General features: G+C 41.8%; 1 protein-coding gene across 1 annotated transcript; it reads left to right on the top strand.

The window, feature by feature from the left end:
- Positions 1-478: 478 nt before the first annotated feature.
- On the top strand, positions 479-25187 carry GALNT3 (polypeptide N-acetylgalactosaminyltransferase 3; the record flags this gene model as incomplete). Its single annotated transcript, XM_080927276.1, has 10 exons — positions 479-993; positions 5053-5225; positions 9680-9829; positions 11581-11815; positions 12586-12703; positions 14153-14353; positions 17466-17597; positions 17763-17864; positions 23336-23488; positions 24406-25187. The coding sequence occupies 10 exons, from the start codon at positions 479-481 to the stop codon at positions 24526-24528; spliced, it is 1902 nt and encodes a 633-aa protein (XP_080783402.1). The 3' UTR covers positions 24529-25187.
- Positions 25188-25849: the final 662 nt, after the last annotated feature.

Raw genomic sequence — 25849 nt, 5'->3', positions numbered from 1 at the left:
ATATATTTGTAAAATACGGTATTTGGTATATGTCATATAGTAGTTATTGACAGGGTTAATAAAATGTGTGTGTGTGTGTGTGTGTGTGTGTGTGTGTGTGTGTATGTGTGTTTGTTTGTGTTTGCTTGCTTTTGTTTTTCCTGGCAAGAAAGTTTCATTCATTCAAAGGCCCAGTAGATCATAGTCAATTACCATAAGTGGTTTCTTCTTGAGGTATAATTTTCTTAAGGTTTGAATGCCTGTGCATTATTTAAGCCATACGAGTGCACTGTAGCGTATGTTCTGTTGTTGGTTAAAATAACGAATCGTACCCCACTGTAGGAAGGAATTTGTCCTAACACTAATCCCTGCTATCACGTCTGTTTACAGGTGTCACCATTCAAAGAAACCCTTTTACCGGCAAACCTATGCGAAAGAGCATAAGTAACAAAGGAAACCACACCTGTTTCCTGTCAATCAACAATCATTTCACGCCAGAATGGCTCACCTCAAGCGACTAGTAAAACTGCACATTAAAAGACACTACCATAGGAAGTTCTGGAAGCTTGGTGTGGTCATCTTTTTCTTTTTAGTAGTTTTGATTTTAATGCAGAGAGAAGTAAGTGTTCAATATTCCAAGGAGGAGTCAAAGATGGAGAGAAACTTGAAAAACAAAAACAAAGTGTTGGACTTTATGCTCGAAGCTGTCAATAACATTAAAGATGCAATGCCAAAGATGCAAATAGGAGCGCCCATCAAGCAGGTCATGAACATCCCCGAGAGACCCTGTTTGCCGGGCTATTACACGGCGGCAGAGCTGAAGCCTGCTCTGGACCGTCCACCTCAGGATTCGAACGCACCCGGTGCTTCCGGCAAGCCGTTTAAGGTGACCCACCTCAGCCCGGAGGAGCAGAAGGAGAAAGAGCGCGGGGAAGAGAAGCACTGTTTCAACGCCTTTGCAAGTGACAGGATCTCTCTGCACCGTGATCTCGGACCCGACACCCGACCGCCTGAGTATGTTCGGGAATATTCACGTACCGTTTGTCAGCGGGGTTGGCGTCGAGGAGGCACTGACTCCTTCTTTAGGCGCTTGGGAGCAGGATATCCGTCGATGCTGTTATTTTGATGTTCCCTTTGTTCTCGTTTATAATTATCGAGGTGGAGTACCTGTAGCTCTTGCTGGTTTGGAAGTGGAGACATGAAATGTACCTTCTGAATTAGGAAACTGAATTCTAGATCTGCTGTGTGCTGGGGAAGTTTTTTTTCTTCCCCCAAATGGCATAATTTCCTTGTCTACCAAGAAAATTTGGACAGTTTTTGTAGTAATGTAGGAGGTGGATAGGTTGGTTACATGTCTTTGATTTGCTGTAGAATAGAAATGTTTTTTTAAAAATGTGCCAAGATTGTGAAGCTCTTAGTTAGTTTACTGGTTTGGGAAGTGTGTCGCACACTTTGTGGGCACTGTCACTACAGGACTGTATCTCAGAATGCCCTGTCTTTTGTACACTTTTTTTAGAGTGGATGCTGCAGCTACCTTCCACTTGCTCAGAGCTGTGCTCCTGACTCTCCTGTCTATAGAATTATCTCCCAGATAGCCTTGAGACAGGTGCCCCTGATTACTGACTAGCGCCATTGACTTACTTGTCCGCTGTACAGAATCGTACTCTGCTAATTAGCTGTTTCCGGGCTGACGAAATGGCTCACAGGTTAGGAGCACTAACTTCTTCCAGAGGTCCTGAGTTCAATTCCCAGAAACCACATGGTAGCTCACAACCATCTGTAATGACATCTGGTGCCCTCTGCTGGCATGCAGATAGAACACTGTATACATAATAAGTAAATGTTTAAAAAAAAAACTATTTTGCTAACCCATAAGGTAATATTTAAACGCTGTATTTGAATTACAAAAGGTGAGGTGAATTCCAGCACTCTAGAGCCATCCACGGACTTTTGAGGGCACAAGCTAAGCACATAGCAGGCAACCAGTACCAACTGTGTATTTTGTTACCTAATCGTCATAACAGATGACATTTGCCATTGAGTCAAAACAAACAAGCAGCCCAAAGACATCTGTAGATGGGCCTATTCCTTTTCTCAGACTTCATCAGATTTGCAGTTGTGAGCTCCTGCTCTTGAGTACATGCATCCCTGCATGTTGAAGCTACAGATGTAGATTTATGTAACTGTTCTAATCATTGTGGCTCAAGGATAAGTTGCCCCTCACTTAATGGTAAATGTGGGAAGAAACAGTTACTCTATAACATATCCCACTGTTACAGAGAATCTCGTACCACTAGATTCTGATGCAGTATTATTACATTTTACTAATTCTGGGAGAATTCATGACTGAAAAGCAATCCACATAAAAATTCATTAAAGCATAATTTTTATTCATTGGGGTGTCAGCTACAATCAGCTGAAGATGAGCATTTTAATCCTAACATTAGCAAAGTCCAATAATGCTCAGTAATTCCATTGCTGAGGAAAAGACAGTCAGCTGGGCACTTTAACAGCAGTTATGTTTCAGGAGTTGGAGCTCTGCTCCTCTACCTCCTGGATAGCACTTGGTTGGTGCTAAATTCCAGTCATTTCTTACACTGAGTGTACCCAGTGTCAGCACCACTTCTTCAGAAAAACTCGCTATCATTATTTTCAAGACTCATCAATCACTTGGGTCTAGTTTCTCTTAGAGCTATTGATAAAGTGATTGATAATTTAAGAGGATTCTAAGTGCTGAAATACAAAAATTTCCTTACAGTAAATATAGAGTTCCTGTGGCAGCTCATTTGATTGCTGCATTTTAAAAGACATGAATTGGCCTTTTAGCATAAATTTACTATGTACATATTTCAGAATGATTACAGTTTATAAAGTCATACTGAGAAATGTTATTGCTTTCATTAATGGTATAACTAACACTTTGCAGTGACCCTTGTGCTGTCCTTTTTTACTAATTCACATTAATAGTTACCTGTTAGGCAAATAAATCCTAGCTTACTTAAACAGAGGGAGAGCCTTGCATGATTAAATTGATAGCATTTTATTAGTGGTGTGTGTGTTTGTGTGCATGCATGTGCGTGTTTCTGTATATTGCATCTTTAAATTATGTAACTCTTAATTGATACTGTATTGACCACCTAGCAAAAAAAGGTATGTAAAAAAATCCTTAATCCAAAGAATTCCTTCCCTTCCTATAACAGAAGAAAATACCATGCCACAGAGTTCTTCTTATTTAGTGTTTATGTTGGTTTATAAACTACTATGTGTTAAAATAAGAACTTATATTTAGTAACTTTTTCTGTGTCATTACTGTAATGTGTATGTGTGTGTGTGTGTGTGTGTGTGTGTGTGTTTGGGTTTGGGTTTTATTCTTACTTGGTAGTATATTCAGAATTCAGTTTATAGAAGGTTACTTGCTGTAACCGTGTGGCATTGTAGCTCCAATGGTGCATATTTATTGCCCTTCTCTTTCCTCTCAGTGCAGCCAACATGACTTCTTGACAGGTCTTCCTGATCTAATTCTTTTCCTCTTCCATAAACATTCCACTCTACTGACTTGCTTTTGGTAAAGAATCCCAAACATGTTGCTACCAAGGTGTGGATATAAAACGATTTATGTGGGAGAACCTGATTCTTTGGAGGCCCAGCTGCCTTGAGGGAGATGGCCGTATTGGCCACTCGGAGCAGCTGAAGTTTGCTGGGTCTTATCTCTGCAAGTGAGTGATTTACTTCCTTGCCTTGGAGTCTGAGCAGCAATGTTTGATTTTTCCACGTTTTTATAGGGTGGAAGAATGATATACTGCTGCCCAAAATGATACAGCCAAGCGACGACACTTATGTGACCGTGTAGACACTGTTGCCTTATCGGGATCTCCTGCACAGAACACACACGGTTAATTTCATGCCTTGGTATTTTCAACCCCTCACTCTTTCCTCACCTCAGTGCCAACGGCTGACAACTGTGAGGATCCGGTATCTCAAGGGCTGGAGGCTGTACTGAGCCTCGGTCACCCTCCCGACTTTATTATTTTATGAATAATGTTTGCTTTGAGGAAGACAATGTCACAAGAGGGAACTGACTGAATGATGATATGTAACTAATGCTTTTGGGTAATTGATGCTAACACTAATTAGTCACGTCAAGACCACTTAGGAGTTCTCTCCATGTAACATCCATGTAACAGATGGTTATATGCACAAGGCTTTTTTTTTTTAAAGGCTGGGTCTCAGTATGTAGCCTTGGGTGGCCTCTTACTTGTGGTGTAAACCAACTTGGCTCAAGCGCCCAGAGATTCACCTGCCTCTGCCTTCCAAATGCTGCTGCTGCTGGCTCAGGTAGCATCATGAATGGTCCAGAATGAACCTTTTAACATAAATGTATAGGACTTTATGTTTCTAAATGTATCCTGTTAAGGACAGTTTGAAAATGAGAAGTCTTAATTAGACAGCAAATCACAGTATCAGAGTGAGTTCCTCAGTGCACATAGGTAAGTAGCACCAGACATTTGAAGATCATAAGAACTCAGGTTTTATGGTGGGATTATTTCCTTTTTTTGTTTTTGTTTTTTTGAGTCTATATATAAAGTAAATTGATTAAATTAACTTGAGAAATACTTAAGAAACACATATCCTGTACATACAAACATGTCTAATGTCAAAATAATTTCAGCAAAACTGAGTATCCGATTAATAAAGTTATACAGTCTAAATAAAAAAAATAAAATAAAATGGGTAACTTAGGGCAAGAAAGCAAAGTATTTTGGTTCTTATTGAACAGTAGCTAGAAAGTTTGATTTTTGCATGTTGCTTCACTCACAGTCTGCCTTTTCTTTCTAAAGTCAGACTGTGTAGAAAACTAACAACCACACATTGGACATGGTTAGAATGAACGAACCGCCTGGAGAGTTTTGCTTTAACCTAGTTTTATTTATATACCACAAAGATAATTTCATATAGGACGAAACCCAGTTGCTGTCATTTGGGGTGAGGGTGACTCAGTGGTAGAAATGGTGTGACTATGGTGAGGTAAATCGAGAGTCGTAACTCTTCTCCCACTTCTCTGGCTTTTTCTAGATGTATTGAACAAAAATTTAAGCGCTGCCCGCCCCTGCCTACCACCAGTGTCATAATAGTCTTTCATAATGAAGCGTGGTCCACGCTGCTTAGGACTGTCCACAGTGTGCTCTATTCTTCACCTGCTATTCTGCTGAAGGAGATCATTTTGGTGGATGATGCTAGTGTAGATGGTAAGAAAGCATATGCGTATCAATAAACCCCTGTGGTCGTGCCCAAAGTCTGCCTGGTTTGCGTTGTGCACCCCGTGTGCCACCCCAGAACCTGACGGGGTTGGATGGTGTGTGGCGAATGGTGGAGGTGTGACTTTCAGGATGCCACATTTGACTGTTTTAGGTCGTGAGGCTTTCCGAACACCATTAGGCATAACTGGGCACATGACGGTTACTCTGGAGCACGGTGGCCAAGCCACCAGACGTGAGCAGGAAGTAAAGCCCCTTGGGCTAGAACCCCAGCTCTGGTCCTAACCAGCTGTGTGAATTTGTTCGGATACTTCCTCTTCAGCCTCAGTCTCTTTACTGGTATAACGGAGACACTGCAATGCTGCTTCAAATTTAAAGGATGCCATTGCCTTCTAAACCATCCAAAAGAAAAAACCACAACGAATTTAATCAATATACTGCTGATTATATGAAGCATCCCATTGTATAATTCAGAACTGGAGCATTGCTGGGCTTTTAATATGAAGGAATTCATGTACATCCCATAACTAATAGGTGATGTTAATAATGCCACGGTGCAGTGTTGTTACTGGTTTATTCGGGCATTTCCCCCATTGTGCTAAGAGTCTAAAAGAGACCTCGTGCGTGTCAGGTAACTGCTATACCACAGAAGTATGTCCTCAGACTTGGGCTATTAAAAAAAAAAAAAAAAAAGCCAGTATTGTTTTTAAAATTAGCAATGCTCTGTAAATATCTGTTTCTACCCAAAATCATACGTCAGATATCAACTAGATATTTTGAATCGGAATCAAAATGTTCTGGTTTCTAATTTTCAAAAGCATAATTATGTTAAAACAGTTTATTTCAGCGATTAAAAAATTTTGCTCCTGATGAAACACAGCTTTGCAGTTGGATTCCCAGAGGCTCAATTCCAACTTTTACTTGTTTCTTCATTTTTGTAAAATGGGTACAAAATGTCCTCATTAAAGCCAAAACATTGTTGTGTGCACCATCTTACATGCACAAGAACAGAAAAAGACAGGCACCTGTTAGGTCCCATTACTTGTATCCCTACTGTAGCCGTGGCAATAAGTGGACATAAAATGAAGCTATAAAGCCGCCATGTGTTTCTATGGCTTCTGCGTAAACACCGAGAATGAAGTCAGGCTGTATTCTCAATAAAGAGGAACATTTGGGCAGCAAAGAAAGTGTTTCCCTATTCAGAGGTGTTTGTCAGGAGTGTGAGGACCAGTTTCCAAATGAAGTTTTACAATGCATGTCTTCTGGACTCAACATAGACCCCATACTTTAGATGTGGTGTTGGGTGCCTCCAGCGCCACCTGATACCTGGGACTACAGCAAACAAGTAAAAACAAACAACCAAACCAAACCAAACTCAGAATGGGCTAAGGAAAGGAAGGGGAAATGGAGTTACACACGACGTAGATCTTTGATTCTAACACCCTTTCCTATTACTTTACCACTTAATTGTAGGTAGCTGGTATTGTGCTGCTTAATCCGATTTTGCGGTTCCTCCTCTCTGGTTGGACAGCAGCCAGTGGGTTTTAAGTCATGCTTGATTAAGATCTGTGTCGACTATAAGTTTTCCTGAAAAAAAGCAAAGCCACTAATATAGTCTTAAGAATGTTTTCTTTATTTCCTCTTTGATTTCTCAAATGTCTTTTCATGCACAGTATTTATTTTGCTTGACTGTTCCAAGTAGCAAGACAATAGAAGCATGGCAAATTTACTTCTAGTGGGCATCCAGTTGAAAACTGCACCTCTATTTAAAAGCTCAAACAACCGTTAAGTGATATGGCGTTGAAGCCGTGCCAGTCATCTTCTTCCTGTTTCAACCATTCCTTTTATTTTCTTTCCTAATCACTTTCAAAATAAGCATAAAGCTTTCCTAATTACATTATAGTCATAACCCATTTAAAACTTAAGGGCTCTTACCTAACACTGATTAGTGTCCCCTTTGGGCCTCAGAATATTTTAGTTGATGAGCTAGCCATTTTCCCAATGGCTCACCGTGTCTCTCCCCATAACATTGGTCCACGTCACTCAGGTGTCAGTGGGTGCTGCCCAAGAGCTTGAGCCACTGGATTTACTCTGCCCTTTCACCTCTACCTAAGGGTAGAGGTGACCTGCTCAGCACAAGGACATGCTCTCCTTTCCTAGTCACTAGAAGCACTTGAACACAAAGTTGAACTGGTTTCCTGACAGAATGTGTGCTTGAATGTTAGTGTACCTTGTCTCATGTCCCACCTGTCTGGGGAATATGACCCTCTGTGCTCTAAGAAGCCTGTGGAAAGCCAGGAGTGGTGGTGGTGGTGCCTGTGAACTCAGTACTCAGGCTGAGGTACGAGTCCGCTCAGGAGTTCAAAGGTAGCCTTGGACACACACTTGTCGAGATAGTCAGTTTCTCTCTCTCTCTCTCTCTCTCTCTCTCTCTCTCTCTCTCTCTCACACACACACACACACACACACACACACACACACACATACCACTGAGAGATACAGACAGAGAGACAGAAAAATAAACTAGTCCCCGATACCAGTTTAATTAGGAAAAGCAGCATGAGATGTGGGCATTCAAGTATCAATAAGGTAGTTAAATCCCATGACAGCGGAACCACAGATAACGTTTTCAGAGTGGTGCCACCTGCCGTCCAGGAGTGCCTCATCTCATCCTCCCAACCTTCACCTGGGCTGCTAAATCTGTCATGTCCTTCCTATAGATAAGGGATCTGAAGTATATAAAGGGTAAAATAACTTGTCTGAGGTCTAACAGTTAAAAAGGAATGTTGCTCAAACCCGAGATCTCTGATGTGATGTAATTTTGTACTTACCTTCCCAAAACGGAGTGTGGATTGGATAAAATCTAGGGGGGACAGAGAAGAATGTGAGCATTTAGTAGATGTTTTGGTTTTCTGTTTGTTTCTTTGTTAATTATTTTCCTGTATTTTGACTGTGGGTGCTTTACCCACATGTATGTTTGTAGGCCAGAAGAGGGTGTCAGATCCCCGAGACTGGTGTTATAAACAGTTATGAACCAGAATGTGGATGCTGGGAATTGAAAATTGGTCCTCTGGAAGAATAGCCAAGTCTCTTAACCTCTGGGCCATCTCTCCAACCCCTTTAAGAGGTGGGGTCAGGGCATATTGGAAAGATGTGTAATAACCCCAGTGAATAAAGCCACATGAACACCTTTGAGATGTTCAAGTCACTGAAAGATTTTATGGTCAGTGGCAGCAACAGTGAGATGGTAATGCTCAGACTCCTTTTGCCTGGGGTTCTTCCTGGAACCAGTCCTCTGATGAATACTTAACTTTTACAACAGCAACATTCTCCTTTGTGTCGCTGAAGAAACCTAGCCATCCAAGCCAAAGCCTAACTTTTCTGCACTTGCCTTTGAAATGTGGCAGGACCAAACGTAGGCCAAGGGTGTTACTGCCTCCATACTTCCTCATGCATGTGAGTTCTGGGTCTAACAAGGTCATTTAAACTCACTTATATACTAACAAGAATTCAAGAATGGAATGGCAAACTAGATGCATTGGTATAAACCTGTAACCCCAGCAACAATGTAGGCTGAGGCATGAGGGATAACACATTCTGTTCTAGGTCAGCCAGGGCCTCAGGGCAAGACCATGTCTGAAGCAAATAACAAAACCAGATGCCCACCACACCAAAGACCATTCAGTGGTGCAGAGTAAACTGAAGATGCCCAAAACTATGAACAGTGCTGGATTGATTTCATTCAGTTGCCTCTCATGGATATTCTCAATTTCTGCTTCTTACCTAGCTCATCTGAACTCAGATGTTTAGTATCCTAAGTTACCTGTGTTGCTCTGGCTTTGTACGTACATTTAACCACCTGATTTACATGCCCTTTTTTAGTTCCGTATCGTGTTGAGACAGAAATCAAGAGAAGCCTACAGTTTGCTGCTGATGGTAGAATTATCCCCCACCTGCCACACCTCGGAACATCCCCTACTTGCCTTTTCCTTGATGTTTGGATGTCAAGCTGATTTGATCACTGCCTAACAGCTAGTGACTCTGAAATGTACTGATGGCCTGTCGTTTCTTGTCATGGTTCTCAAACTTAGTAGCGGTTTAAACATTTCTTTAATTTTTTTAATTAAAATCTATCTCTCTGACTCCCATAGTCACTCCTGGGAGCTTTCTAAGCTCCTGGGGGTCTGCTCTGTGTAGGCGTATTACATGTCCCTGACATATTGCAGAATAAGTCCAAGCTATAGCATTACGTAATACAGGAGTTATAATTAGTATACATAGTCTCATGTTCTCTAAGAGTTAAAGGTAATGGAATGCTTCTTTTATTGTCAGAATGAGCAAATGAATTTAGCAGAACTTAGAAGGGTCAGTGGCTGGTGATTTTGTTAGCTTTCCTGTGCTATTTTCAATAAAAGTTAATTCTATTTTTTTTTTCTCCTTTACAGACTACTTGCATGAAATGCTAGAGGAATACATAAAACAGTTTTCTATTGTGAAAATAGTCAGGCAGCGAGAAAGGAAAGGCCTCATCACAGCGCGGTTGCTAGGGGCGGCTGTAGCAACTGCGGAGACGCTCACATTCTTAGATGCTCACTGTAAGTGCCCGTTTACAGGTGGCTTGTATCTTTCCTCCTACTCCCCTTCGTCCGAAAGTTAGTTTTCTGTAGATGTCTCATTGCACTCTCCTGAATAGCATCTTTAACGGATGACAGCCAGGACAGGCCACACAGCTAGTGGCCCTGCATCAGAGCTCCACATACTGAGCTCCTGGCTCCCTGGTGTTTACAGTGCCCAGCGTTCCCTGTGGATGATTCTTGCTTGTGAACCCCCTGTCCCGGATGTTTGTTCTTCTCTAAGAAAACAGAAGAGCTGGAGGACTGATTCCTTGCTGGTCTTCATTCCTACATTGTGAGGTTAAACTTTTATCTAGGTATGATCAGCGCCATCATTAAACCTCCTTTCAGTGCTCCCACTTCTAACTTTCACAGCTCTTTTCGCCCCCCTGCTGAACAGTTGTTGAATCCGTTCTGCCCAGTAAGGGGTGTCCCGGCTGTCTCATCCGTGAATACTGCACTTTTGTGTGTTTTCCCTGTGTTCCCATTGTTTTCAGTGGCACTGTTGATAGTTTCAGAAAGCCCTTTGGAGTCAGCCTGCAGTGGATATGTAAAGCATTAACAAAGTTCCCTTAGTCCCTGGAACTGTAAGCTTTGGGGACTTTTTCCTCATGTGAATGCTTGACCTTGTCCTGCCCAGCTCTTAGGTTACACTTCACCCAGAATCTTGTTGAAACACACTAATTATTGCGGAAAGGCTTTTCTATTTTTGTCATTGAGGGCCATCACATCTGATATTCTCCTGGTCTAGCATTTGAAAAGTGAAAGGAGATCTGGAGGTGTTTTTCACGGACCCCAAAACTGCATTAAGATCTGGTTTGCAATTCTTCCCCTGCTGGACAATGGTCCTTCTGGTACATGACTGCCAAGTTTAATTTAATGAAGGTCTCACCTTTGTAATCTGTCAGCCGGCTCAGGACCATGGTTCTGACCGTCGTGGGACTCCCTGCCTCAGCCTCACTTCCGTCAGGACTCACTACTACTGTAGTAGCTTTGGGTGATTTTTCTCTAGTCATTAAATTCAGAATATTCCAACTTTCTGACTCCCTTTCTCCTAAGACTCAGGAAGAGAACTTAAGATTTCAGTTACTGTGCCTTAGTTGTGGGGAGGAAAACTTAAATAACTTAGAATAATTTTAGAGTTAAGTACAAAGGTCTCCTTGGTTCATAGCCCTCTCTTAAAGGAAAAGGGGTTTCATTCCAAGTGTGTTAGTGCCCACCTCCCGTTCTAGGAGAAAAAGGTCATTGCCTTTTAGACGGATTGTCCTCGTTTTATTTTTTCCTTTTAATCCTGTTCTCATCCCAAGAGTCCTTAAGATGCCCCTTCTTTTAGAGGTCTGTTGTGCTGTGTACATTAAGATAACTAAAAGTAGATCCCATGTATCTCATGTCCCCTGCCACACACACACACACACACACACACACACATGCGGCAATCGATGGAGGTTTTCTTAGCACGATCACAGTAAATGTTTGTGTGAGTTTGTGTGCATACATGAGGATCAGAACAAGCTGTGATCTTTTTTTTTTTTTTTTTTTTTTGCCAATTACCCATGTATGTATATTCAGAACACAGATGATCTTTTCATTCTGATTTCTCTGTAAGCTTTCACATAATACCAAGGCAGGGGGCGGGGCGGGGGCGGGGCGGGGCGGGGCGGGGCGGGGCGGGGCAGGGCAGGGGCAGATCTTCGGGCACTTCGTTGAATTGACAGTAGCTTCTGCTTGTGCAGGTGAGTGCTTCTATGGCTGGTTGGAACCTCTGCTGGCCAGAATAGCTGAGAACTACACTGCCGTGGTGAGTCCAGACATTGCGTCCATAGACCTAAATACATTTGAGTTCAACAAGCCCTCTCCGTACGGAAGCAACCATAACCGTGGAAATTTTGACTGGAGCCTTTCCTTTGGCTGGGAATCACTTCCTGATCATGAGAAGCAAAGAAGGAAAGATGAAACCTACCCAATTAAGTAAGACCTTCGCTCCCATGCCTTGACACTCACACCATAGCTGCTAGTGCTGCACACGTCTGTGCATTTTCACAGCAGCTGCCCCTGTGATGATTCTTAATAATGGAAAAAGTTCTCTGTCACTCTTCCTCTCTCTCTCTCTCTCTCTCTCTCTCTCTCCTCTCTCCCCCCCCACACACACATACACAAATACACACACACACACACACACACACACACACACATATATATATATATATATATATATTAAGTAGAAATAGATCCCATGTATCTCATGTCCTCTGCCATACAGACACACACACACACACACACACACACACATATATATATTAAGTAGAAATAGATCCCATGTATCTCATATCCCCTGCCATACAGATACACAGACACAGACACACAGACACACAGGAGGTGATATATATACAAATATATAGTAATACACTAAGTTCTTCTGCATGATATTATTAAGTAACCAGTGGTATTAGGTGAATTCTCATGTCTTCATAAATCATACTTTTTAAGGAAATAAAGCAGATTAAGGAGAGACACAATAATATGGGATATAACATTTTTTTAAAAGGACTAACTTTCCCCAAAACCTTAACTTTGACGATCTGAGCTATATCATCAAGATAATATGAAGTTATTCATTATCTACATGAGATTTTAAGTATGTTAACTCCTCACCTGTCACGTCAGTGTGGTTCTTGAAATGGCCTCTTTCATCTTGTTTAATCCCTATAACAAACTCTGGTGATCTATTTTTTTTTCAGGACCCCCACCTTTGCAGGAGGCCTTTTTTCTATATCTAAAGAATATTTTGAGCATATTGGAAGTTACGATGAAGAAATGGAGATCTGGGGAGGTGAAAATATAGAAATGTCATTCCGGGTAAGTTTACGGAGATTAAAACATAGCATGCGTGTCAAACCGTGTGAAGTGCCGTGTTCCGAGCAGCTCAGACAGACCGCTGCAGATGTGTGCTTCTTTATGTATTTAGTGCTTTTTTTTTTTTCTAGTGTAATTGCTGAGAAATGTGGCAAATGAGGCTGTGCCTGTTTAAGTTGTAACTTGATATATTTTTTTCATGGCTGCCAATGTAACAAGAGGAATCAGTTAAACTCCTGTGTCCAGGCGATCACACCAATTAATGCACTTGTAGCTACTGAATTCCAGCCAAGATAAATATAATTAAGCCTAGTGCTTCAGGAAATGAGCTGATTATCAGGGGAGTCCGTATGGAAAACATTTATTTATAACTCTAAAGGACACTAGGCGAAATTCCTCGCATCATATGAGCTGCTCCCCCGCCCCCTTTCAACGTGCATGTTTTAAGTTAATAGAAACAAAACCAGGCTTTTAGTAGTCACAGCTTAATATTCAGTTTCATGAGTTCGTTTCTGTGGTAGCCAGTCACTCAGTTTTAGTCCCTTTGATTGAAATTTACTGGGGGAAAAAAAACAGGAATTAGAAGGGCTAAGCTTTGGCTCTTGCTCCATTGCATCCTGGCAGTAGTGGGCTTAGCCTCTTCTGACCTGCTGAGGGGCGGGGGCCTTTTTAAACCAGCAAACATTAATGTCAGTGCAGCTTGTGGAGGTGAACTTCTGCATCATCTGATGTGCTTAAATAAAGAGAGGAAGAGGTCTGACCGACCACCTCTCTCACTTGTTAAGCGTGGCTTCATTTTAGGTCTTTTACTTACCAGTCACCGTTGAGCGGGGAACCGATGGCTAGGGCGTTTTACGTAGAACTCCTGGAACTGGTAGCCCCATTGTAGATAGGCACAGACTTCTTAGTGTGGTGAGCAACTCCTCAGAAACTATGATGGGTTATATTTTGGCGACAATTGCTTTCCTGAGTGGTTTTCTTGGATACCAACTTGAATATCTAAGGAGTAGACAGTCTGGGTCCTTCTGTACCAGGATGACTGCTTTATTTCTTAGAAGAAAAGTGTGTAGTTTCAGCAAATGATCATGTGTTTAAGGTGGAAGTCAGCGACATTGGAGCCTTGGTTTTTTCCGCATGTTAGAGCACTTGCATAATCATTGGCCAAAAGTAAACTTGGAATCAGTTTTTGTGAAGGACTCAGAACTCGTTGTTTTGCAAACCTACTTTCTGAAGATGTGCGTTTGTTCTCTCAGCGCATTTATGTTCTCTCAGCGCATTTAATAAGGCGACTGTTTATACTTATAGAACGTACATTGAACTGCCATAAAGACTATTTGACATACCAATAAATCTCTATATATTGTACTTATTGATTTCTTAAGGTAAACTTAAAGCAACAGTTTCTTTTTTCCCAAAGTACTGTAAATTTAAACAAATATCATTAATTATCAGGTATGGCAATGTGGTGGGCAGTTGGAGATTATGCCTTGCTCTGTTGTTGGACATGTTTTTCGCAGCAAAAGCCCTCACACCTTTCCAAAAGGCACTCAGGTGATCGCTCGTAACCAAGTTCGCCTTGCAGAAGTCTGGATGGACGAATACAAGGAAATATTTTATAGGAGAAACACAGATGCAGCAAAAATCGTTAAGCAAGTAAGTGAGGGTTAGTGATGAAGTGGCAGTTAAAAACTATTCCAAACGCATGAGCCTTTTTGCTTGAACTTCCTCAAGTTTATAAAAAAAAAAAAAAAAGAAGTTTAAAAAATATTTTTGAAGGTCAGCTTTCAAATTTTAAGCCTTCAAATCAATAACTTTGGGCTGTCAAGATGGTGTAATGGGTAAGGGTACTTCTTGTCACCAAGCCTTAGTTCTATCCCTGGGGCACATACCTTCATTCATTTATACACACTTATGCGCTCGTGCACACACACACACACACACACACACACACACACACACCACACACACACACACACACACACATACCACACACACACACACACCACACACACACACACACATACCATACACACACACATACACACACCACACACACACACCACACACACACAACACACACACACACCACAAACACACACACACACACACACCACACACATACACACACCAAACACCCACACAACACACACACACACAAACACACCACTACTACCACCAATAATAATGATGATAATGATGATGATGATGATGATGAAGATAATAAATAGTATGCTAGTTTGCTTTCTTAGGAGGAAAATTTAAGTAGCCTTATGAAATTCAGATCTTTGCTTTTAATATGAAAGGTATTTTTGGGACTCCCTCCAAATATTATTTGATTAAGTAGGACTTCCTCTCACTGTTCCTAATTGACATGAATAACTCTTATGGAGAGATCTGAAGTGGCCATTTTGCACTGGATATGCAGATGGGCTCTTACCCTGGCATAACAATGAACCAGAAGGAAGCTCTTATTCCTTAAATCCCAACTCCCTGCTGGAGATGCCTGAGGCAACCCTCACCCCTTTAAGAAGGCAAGAGGGGGTTGAGTTGTTGTTCTTAATGTGATTGCCAGGTGGCTGGGCAGGGTTTGGAGGTGCCTGTTTTTTCTTTCTCCTTCCCTATCTTGAGAGAGGCCATAAACACCCGGCCCATTGCCCAGAGGAGCTGTGAAACAGGCAGTGATGCGTCCGTACTCACAGACTTGGGAGGCTGCCTGCATGTACGTTATTCACAAGTGCACATATGCATGTGCAGTGTTTGCTGTCGGTTTTCAGGTGCCATCCACACTCTGTTAGGTCTCTGTTTGCTCTGTTGCCACACCAGGGAGAGATCTAAGGATCATCCTACCTCAGTATCTCCAGCATGGTGATTTAGAGCCCTTTTTACCATGTGTGGCTTTTTTATAATGCAGGTTCTGGGGGCCAAGCGACCGTATTCAGCTCCTAAACATGCCATGCTCTTACTAGTGACGGCTCCGAGATTCTAGTTGGCAGAATCATGAGACATGATACATGAGAACTGAGCTCCAGCAGCTGTGTCCGGGAGTGATGAATTAGCTGATCGTTTAAGGACATGTCTAGAGGTCGCAGCACTAACTTAGAGAAGGCATTTCTGGGAAGTCGGGCGTCTGCGCATTGATGGCTAGAGTGAAGGAAGGTCTTTTACCCATTTGCTTGGTCCACAGGATCTCCCTACAGATCATTAGGGTCCACTTCTCTAGGTTGGAACTCTTTTTAACTACAGTTGATTAGACAAGTTGACCCAATCTGCACCACGTGCCTGTTGCAGTAAATATTAAAAGGATGGCTTAACCTTTAATTGGACCCCATGGTCTCACTCTGTGGATGCAACTCAAGTGTGGATCCGAGCACACACTTTCAGTCTTCACACGGCCCTCTCTCAGCTGTGTCTTTTAGTCTGGAACTCTGGCTGCCGGTTCCTGAACGGCCATCTGGCACTATGGGGATCTCTAACTTGGTGGCCTTATGAACTCTGTTGCGGTTCACTCCACTGCCCCTGTTGTTTCTGTCCCGGGTCGATACAACCATCCCAGCATGTTGTTTTCATTTACTTCCTCTTGGCATGTTGTTGCCAAGCCTTAGACACACACACATCCCAACTCTGTGGCAAGCTTAATATGTTCCACCACTACACCCTTTGAACTCAATTGAGTAGGCACATCAAAGAACACACCAAACTACTCTGATCCAACAGGTATAACATAATTTGCTAACCCTTATAAGTCCAATGATCCTGTACAATTCCATCCCTTATAAAACATTCATTACGACCTTATTTATGAAGAGATGCACCGAGAGAAACATGCACATCTGCCTCCATCTTCCATCCTTCCGGAATCCCTCCTCCTCTCCTCCTCTTCCATTTTCCTAGGCTTTTACCCGCCTACCTCTCCACTGTCCAATCATGTATCACCTTAACATCAACCCACACATGCCTGAGAAGAAAGTGGACACTAAATAAAGCTGCTGTTCTGCTTCGCACCCATAAAAGGGCCGTGAAGTGTGCCGGCCAGTACCTGTCCCCATGGCAGGGCACATAAGCTAATGTCCCTAAGAATCATTCTGTTTTGCTAAAACACCTGAGTTCAAGATATTGGAATCTGCATAAGAAATATTTTCCTTAGTTGCACTGATTAGCTCCTTCTATTCTGCTCTGGACCATTCAGGTGTCAAATGCAGTTTCCCTTTAAATGTTTCCTATAAACAAAATATTTTTCAGTTTAGCATATATTTAATTGTTTTCCTTGCCCTCTTGAATAAAGGAATATAAAATACAATTAACCGAAAACCGCTTCTTTCAACCCAACGTCCAGGTGGGGATTTTGTTGAGATTAAATCACTTAAATTAGAAAACATCCAACTGTGCAGTTTGCAGTTTGACTGCAAAGAGATGTTGATTCCATTGGGTCTGAGCAGTGCCGTCTGCACTGTGTTTCCTCACACTTGACTACGTAGGTCATTTTAAAGCGAAGACCTGGTTGAGTTCAGAATGCTCCCACAACCAGTCGAGTGCTCGCAGCTTACAGTAATAACGTGTATTACAGCCTCTGGCCAACACTGCAGTGTGACTTGATTCTCTTAAACGACCGGTGTCCAGGCGGGCAGCATGCCTGTTCTTAGATGAATGGCCTGTGCTTGAAGTCCGTTAGTAACGGAATGTAAATACCTGTATCACCCTTTGAAGTGAGATTCGGAACCTGTTTGACTGAGCATTCCCTTCCTCCCCTGCCCTCGTCTATTTCTAGAAATCCTTTGGTGATCTTTCAAAGAGATTTGAAATAAAGAAACGCCTCCAGTGTAAAAATTTTACATGGTACCTGAACACTGTTTACCCAGAAGTGTATGTACCAGACCTTAACCCTGTTATATCTGGATATGTGAGTATTTTTATGTTCCTCTTTTCCCTTGATAAACTCCCTCCCATACCTTTTCATTTATTACTTTGGAAGCTTTATGTTATCAGTGCCACTTCCCTAAAATTAGTTAGAAAGTAGAAACTATTCAGTTTAATTTTTTTTTAACAATTTTAATTTTTCACTCAGATTAAGAGCGTTGGTCAGCTTCTCTGTCTGGATGTTGGTGAGAATAACCAGGGAGGCAAACCATTGATTCTGTACACGTGCCACGGACTCGGGGGAAATCAGGTGAGCACAGCGTGGGAAAGGCTTTTATCTCAGAGCGCTCGCAGACACAGCCTGGTGCTGTGTGTTTTCAGAAGTAACCTCTGAGGTAAACTGCAGCAGAGATGTCCTTTAGGTACACATGGTAACATTAAAGGCATAGAGTATTATGTTACAGTTTTTGCTTTGGCTCTGAAAATAATCTGGCGTTACCCACTTGATCAATAGAAAGGATAATAAAAAAAAAAAAAACAGAATCATATCATTGGATTGTGTGTGTGCTTGCATGTATGCATGTGTGTGTTTAATGTAATTTTTCTTATGTTTGTGTGTCTGTTGATATGGACGTTTTGTGAGCTGTCAAGTAAAGACCATATTAAATCTAATAGCAAGTTGCACCCAGTGTTAATGCTGACAGAGCTGCACTGTAAGTTTTTTGGGGGAAGAGATCACTTCAGTACCCTGCACCCAGGTGCCCCCCTATTACTGACATCATCCAAATGCTTAACCCCCCCCCCATTACTGACATCATGTCCTCCTGCTTTTCCCCCCTCCTCTTTCCCCACTACAGTTGTTTCAATATTTTTCCAATTAGGGGCAAATGTGAAATGTTACTACCTGGCTTACAAAATATAGAAAATAATAAATTTCTTGGGCTTAGCTTATTTTTACCTTAGCATTTGGAAGTTAATACACAGAAGGATTAGACTTTCTCCCTGACTGACCCCTAAGTACTACTAGCTCTGATGGGCTCAACCCACTTGGCTCCCAGCTCCATTAGGAAACACCAGTATTGCAGCACCAGCACTTACAGTCAGTAACATAAGGTCTGGCTGGAGTAAGCAGTCTAGGGTGCTACCCGGCTACATAAAACACATCAGAATCAGAGGAGGTGCCCATGGGTTCTCCCGAGAAAGATAGCATTTTAGCCTGTACATTGATGGGGTTAAGACCTAGAGAGGTGCTTGGTGGGCATGGTGATGCGATTAGCAGCATGTGGGGAAGAATATGGAAAGAGCATCATTCAGAACCTTTTTCTGTTGAGGAATCGCCTAGATTTTGGTGCAGAGTTTTCACTGTACTACTTTGGGCTCACTTTGATAGGACTTTGTAAGTATCTGTATTTGGAAGAAAGGATCAATTTATCTCCTGGGCAGTCTACTTCTACGCATCTACTTAGTCATTAAACTCAGATTAATCTAGCCTTGGTTCTTATTAGCACAAAATAATCAGACTGCGTAGGATATATAACAGAAGCCAGAGCTGGTGAAGGATCTTCACACGGATAAGGAATTCTGAAATGGATGGACATGCATATAGTCATATATATACATGTATATGTACTTAGGTACACATATACACGCTGTAATGTCTGTGGGAAAGAGTATACACACATATACACACACGTATGTATATTTATATATATACAATCTTTTAATTTTCCTTTCTACATAAGAACAATACTTATATAAGTAGATTGTTTTATAATAACAGTATACTTATTTCTTCATTTATAAATATATTACCAATTGTTTTATAATATCTATATGCTTATTTACTCATTTATAAATGTATTACCAATGGCTGTTATGACTTAGACATTTCTCTCAAGCTCCCACCAGAATTTTATTTATCTTAAAGTATATTACTACTACTCTTCTTGCTACAGTTTAGAGTAGGTACTATCTTCAAATATGGCATGTGTATTATTTTTGTGCTTTTTAAAGTATCTCTTCCAAGGAGATGCTGTCATGGAGAATTATAGATTATTTTAAAGTTATCAATGGAATAGTCTACCTTTAAAAAGTTTAGTGGGGGGGGGAAATAACTCATTAGAAAATACTCGTTTAGCTGGTTGCGGTGGCACATGCTGGTGGGACTTGCTGAAGGAGGCAGAGGCAGGAGGATCGGGAGAAATACTTGTTTAAATGCACGCCCCAACCTGTGCTGCTGCAGGAGTTGACAGTCACTGACTTTGGGGGCTTATATCACAGGAGCATATTTTTTTCATATGAAGCAAAAACCAAGCGTGTGTTATGTATTTTGGGCGCTAGGGAATAAAGAGTGGGCTGAGACAGTGTGGGTGATGGAGTCCGAGGTTAGACCCAGGTAAGGAGCAGAGGTTCCGGGAGCACGCAGAAGGCCAGGGTGGTCAGTGCAGAGTGCTCCAGGCAAGGAGCAAAGGGAATGAGGTCATAGATTTCTGATCAGGAACCTGGTTGTTCAGTGTTCTGCAGACCTGTTAAGGAAGATGGATTTAATTCTGAATTCAACAGAAGCCATCCAGAGGTTTCTAAGCAGGAGAATAATGTCTGGTTTATATTTTCAGATGGCTCTGGCTTCTGTCACCCTAACAAAGTTAACAGATTATATCTGTTACTTGTTAGGTTTTCATTTTTCCCTTTCTTTTCTTCCCTCCCATATTCCCTTCCCCATGCTCCTTCAAATTTATGGCCTCAATTTTCACTCATTATGGCATATATATTGTTATATATATATTTCACATATATGGTATTCACTCTCACTTTGTAGGGCTGAGGCCTGGTGGGCTTTTCCCGTCTGCTTTGCCATGTCCACTGCTGTCATCCCTGTTCAACTGACATTTGAGCTGTCAAATTTTTTTAATTAACTTTTTATTGATTTTATTTTCATTTATGTGTGTGTGAATTTTACCCCAACCCCACTCATCTCCCTGACTGTTTGTACACGCCCTTCACCCTTGCAACCTCCTCACCCAAAAGAAAATAAAAAACAACAAAAAAGCAAAACAAATGATTTAAAAAAAAATCTCACTGTGAAAGTTGCAGAGTGCCACAGTGTCACACCACAGTGTCACACCAGTGTCACCGCAGTGTCACACCACAGTGTCACACCAGTGTCACACAGAGTCATACCACAGTGTCACACCACAGTGTCTGTGACACCACAGTGTCTGTGACACCACAGTGTCACCCTGCAGTGTCACCGCAGCATCACCAGTGTCACACCGCAGTGTCTGTCACGCCACAGTGTCTGTCATGCCACAGTGTCACCACCGTGTCACACCACAACGTCACACAGTATACCCATTTGTCCACATAGCTTTACTTGCAGATGCTCATTGTCGGGAGTCATGGATCTGGTTCAAGACCTCTGACTTCTGCTGCACTGTCAATACTGGGTCCTCACAGCACTCGGGGACTCCTCTCAGATATCCTGATGTTGCCCTGTGTCATGGATGTCCTGCAGTGTTGGGTCTGCAGACATGGCCCTTTCACTAGCTCCAGCAGATCATAGAGACGGGGTAGCTGATGTTGGGTGAGCCAACTCAAAGACCTGGATCTGGGCATGAGCAGTCGCCGACTTGGTCAGCCCACCAGCTTCCACAACCAGCTTCCCTGCTCCTGCATCACCAGGGTGTAATCTCTAGCACAGCCCTGGTTAGTTCACCCCTCCACTGCAACCAGCGAGGGACAGGGCCAGCTGCCCTGCTCTTATTCCCTTGGGGCTGGCTCACCTGCTGTCCTGAATGCCTCAGCTGACAACAGGCTAGATGAGGAGGATGAGGAGCGCTCCCTCTCTTCTCACCCCGGGCCAGCCTTCCTGCCCGCTGCAGGCGGTGAGAGGGGAGTTGTTTTCCTTCCAATCACTTATTTCCCTCAAGTGCATTGCAAATTTTAGTTCTGTGAGAACTCAGACTAAGTCTTGAGCATTTTCTGGTTTCTTCCGTTTTGACTATTTAGTGGTGTTTTATGGCATCTAACCCCTTTATAACACTATTTCTGAAGACAAGGCAAAGTAACTGTTTGTTGTTGTTCTGTGGCTGGATTGGAGACTATTCTGGCCCAGTGCAGGTACTTCATTGCAGCCTTATGCTAATGGTCTATGCACAGTCCCCTCTCGAGCGTGTGTCCAGGTTCTGAGTGACATGTCTGTCACATGTTTTCAGCTGCTTAAATTTGTCCTTTGTTGTTGTTTTTCCCAATGTATCTTCTACCCGTCTTTCCTTCCCTGTCTCATCTAAGTGACTTTATTGATAATGGTGATGTAAAATTGTGGCTAGCTTTTCTTAACCACCTTCGAGTTTTTAATGTTTATTTTAACTTAAGTTAAACTAAAGGTAATATGTTCAAGTTATAACTTAGTTATAGTTAGAATGCTGTTTCTTTCTCCTTCTGAGGCCGGTTTTTTACAACATGTCCACCTGAAAATCAGGTTACAAAGTTGATGAATGTTTTACATGCAGGAGAAGAGATTCAGGATAAGGCCAGGCTGAGGCACTTGGAATCAAGGCTCAGAATTCTGCTCATGTTTATGGAGTGTTTACTCGAGCACGGCGCCTGCCTAGCGCATAAGAAGGGCTCAATAAATATTAGTGCTAACGGGAATTATTGAAAATCAGTTATGTTAGCTCATTTTATCCTCACCCCACCAACATTATTAAATATTTGATTTGTAATAGATGTTACCGGGGGGGGGGGGGGAACTGAGACAATAGTTCAGGCAGTAAATTGCCTGCCATGACCGTGAATATGAGAATTATCAGTTGATACAGGGCTTGGCTTTAGCTCACAGAGAATCCAACCAGCTGTGCATCCAACTCTGGTAGTAGAGTATACGTCACCTCTGCTGTCCTGTGGAAGCCTTGAAGGGTATAGTTTCCCACCAGAGGGAAAAGCTGAGGAGAGATGAACAGGTGAAGTTCTTCTTGATGTGGCTCTTAAAGGATGAAAAGGAGTTACGTGAGCAGGCTGTTCCAAGTAGGGTGGACTACGGCAGCTGAGGCAGTGGCTGCTCCTGAGCATGAGTCTTGAGCATTACATGTCGGGGGTGGGGGGATAGCAAAGGTAAGCAAGTTTATTTATTAACACATCAAACCAAAGCTTTAACAAGCTAACAAGCAGAGTTGCTGCCTCACAGGGCCAGAAGTTGGCACTGCAGTGTAAACTAAGAGGTAACTGAGTCAGAAATGGGGCTCGAGTAAGAATGAATGCAATAACATGAGAGAAGAAACTGCAGAGCTCAGACTTGTTCTTTGGACATGAGGAGCTATGATGTACCAAGTGTTGAGCACGTGTTAGCCTTTGCTGAAAGTATTTATGCCTATCAACTTATTCATTTGGTGAATTTAGTAATTTTGGGGGCAGGGATTATTGGCCATGGGAGATGAGGGGTGGGGACAAAAATGGGCTCGGAATATGCATTATAGTTTGGACAATGGTGAGAATGATTAGGCTGAGATGAATAAGAGGGCAAGAGAAGGAGAAGCCATTTAGCTGCTTCTAGAACTTTCCAGGTTGGTTTTTATAGCACACTTCAGCTAGTACCTATCCTACCTCGTAACTTCCAGTTTCTAGTTTGGAAAGGAAAGAACACTGTAGAAAGTAACCACGGCTGGTAATGGGCAGAGGCAAGACCTCCCCACCCCCCCCTCCGCATCGCCTTCTGATCTTTTCATTGCGTTTGTTGAAGAGCTCATGAGCTGGTTGTCAGTCAGGACACTCTCCTTTCCACAGTACTTTGAGTACTCTGCTCAGCGTGAGATCCGGCACAACATCCAGAAGGAACTGTGTCTTCATGCCACGCAGGGGGTCGTTCAGCTGAAGGCATGTGTCTACAAAGGCCACAGGACAGTCGCCCCTGGAGAACAGATATGGGAGATTCGGAAGGTGAGTTCCGCGCTTCATCCATCTGCCGTGGATGGATGAAGAGCTCTAATTCCTTTGCTGTGCTACGTATCAAACTTCTCCACCATTACTGCGGGTCTCCCTGCGTGATAGAGGATAGATCTCGGGATTAAGTACCCATGGCAACAACTGCCTTAAAGTTAAGGCCTGGCTGATGCAGGGGAAGAACTTCTATAAAGTATTAATTCATAGTTTGTTCTTGACTTTTTAAATTATTATTTCTTAATCCTGTTTTATAGTCCAGTCTTGATGACCCCCCTCCTAGTCTGCCCCCTTTTTTGTGGGGGGGTTGTCTGTTTGCTTTTGGTTTTTTTACAATAGATTTTGAAAATCGTGTTTTCTTTTTCTTTAAAGGACCAAAGAGTGTTTTTCATATAAAATTGCTAAGTATGTCTTTCTCCATTTTAGTACATTTTTAATGTCCTAGAATTGAAAGAATGTAGAACAGATTGTCTGTTCTTAAAAACATTGAAGAGTTGGCTAGATCATATTAATTCTTATCTAAAGCTGGTTTGGCGGGAGACTAGCATGCATGAGTCTGGCCTCGCTGACTTTGAAGTCGGTTGTCTGAGTATCAGTGGACTGTCTCTTGCTTGCAGATGTATTTCAGGTCTTGCTCTCTACTCCCCTCTTCATTTCAAAATGTCTTGCATTGACTGGATAGCAGTGCCGTGAATTATAGTGTCACAAACACAGGTTATCAGTGTGTTATCAGCCTCAGCTGAACTTAGATATAAAGTTAGGGATCAATATATTTGTTATGCAAATCTTTCTTTACTTTTCGTGAAACCATCAGGTTGGTTGTTTTTTTTTTTTTTTTTTTTTTTTTTTTTTGTATTTATCTTTTAACTGTGAGTCTTGAAGCTTAATGTTTGATGTGTGTTTTCTTTCTTTCCTAGGACCAGCTTCTGTATAATCCATTATTTAAAATGTGCCTTTCATCAAATGGAGAACATCCAAACCTAGTGCCATGTGACTCAACAGATCTACTCCAAAAATGGATTTTTAACCAAAATAATTAAGTGTTCCTTAAAATTCAGGAGTTGAAAAGGACATATTCTTCCTCATAAAACTGTGACTAGGCGTACACTGTAGTTGTGGAAAATTATGCAAAAGCAGCTAATTGTAACTTATTCCAAGTGCATTTTCCTTATTTATATCCTAAGAAATCTATGTAGTACCGCTGCAGAGACCCTGGGGGTCTCTGTCTGAAAGCACAGCACCTAGAATACCAAAGACAATTCTGAAATGTCCAGATGTAGAAGAGAGATGTTTACAGTATGAAGAAAATAATTTTCCTAATAAAGTGGTGTGTGTTTGTACACTTGGGGATATACACACCTCCATCCACACACTCACAACTTAAAATGTCTCCCCTGGTTTTAGGGGGGGAAAGATTTGATACTGTATTTTTATAACTATATAAAATGGATCAATGAAGGGCAGTCACTGGCCTTTCAGTACGAACCAAGACATTTTTTTAGATCTAGAATCTATTGTTTTAAAATCCAGGTAAACTTTTGTTGTCTTTTGTTTACTTGTCTGTCAAATATTTCCTTAAACATGAAGTTAAATAAGGAGAGGACTATTTTTAACACTTAAATTTTTGGAAAATTTACAAATATTTTTTAGTCTGAAGCCCACTCCACTTGATGCACATGAGTCTTCCCCAAATGGCTTTTCTGAAGTGAGTACACTGTGTTTTTCCAGAGTACTTTTTAAAAAAAAATAAATAAACTTTATAAATTATTAGCTGTTAATAGTGGTTCCTTCTTCCTTTCTATTCGTCTTATTTTCTTAGCCAAATTCACTAATCTTATATATTTATGATGCTGAATTTCAAATGCAGAAACTTGACTCAACCTTAAATGTCGTTATTGATTCATTATATTATTATTCCATGATTTTTTGCAACAGGTTTATCTCATCAAATTAAAAGAGAGAGAGAGAGACAGAGAGAGAGAGAGAGAGAGAGAGCCTTACTTTTATTTACATGGAAAACACAAATTAAAAGGAAAAAAAAAAAAAGAACCCTAGACACTTACAAACCTTAGTTTCAGTTTTGTCCAGTTGGAGTAAGATCTGTAATTGGCGGCTGGGGTGGTGGGGCTGCATGTTTTTATTCTAGGTTTTATTCTCTGCTGTTTGTGGAGCCCCAGGTTCCTTTAAGGAAAATGTAAACTGGGACAGCAGTGTGACAACAGAAGGGAAGAAGGTGCTGGCACATATGTGGACATCTGATAACGTCCTTTAATGACCTCATTAAAGTCATCTTTTGAAGTCGCCATTTTCTCCTTGGCTGTTTTACAGAGAGAGGCCTGGTATTATCCCAGAAGCAAAATA

This window comes from Micromys minutus, assembly GCF_963924665.1.
Source record: "Micromys minutus genome assembly, chromosome: 13".
In the NCBI taxonomy this organism is placed as follows: Eukaryota; Metazoa; Chordata; class Mammalia; order Rodentia; family Muridae; genus Micromys; species Micromys minutus.
Note: the sequence above shows the minus strand (reverse complement) of the source record. Positions and strands in the feature narration are given on the sequence as shown.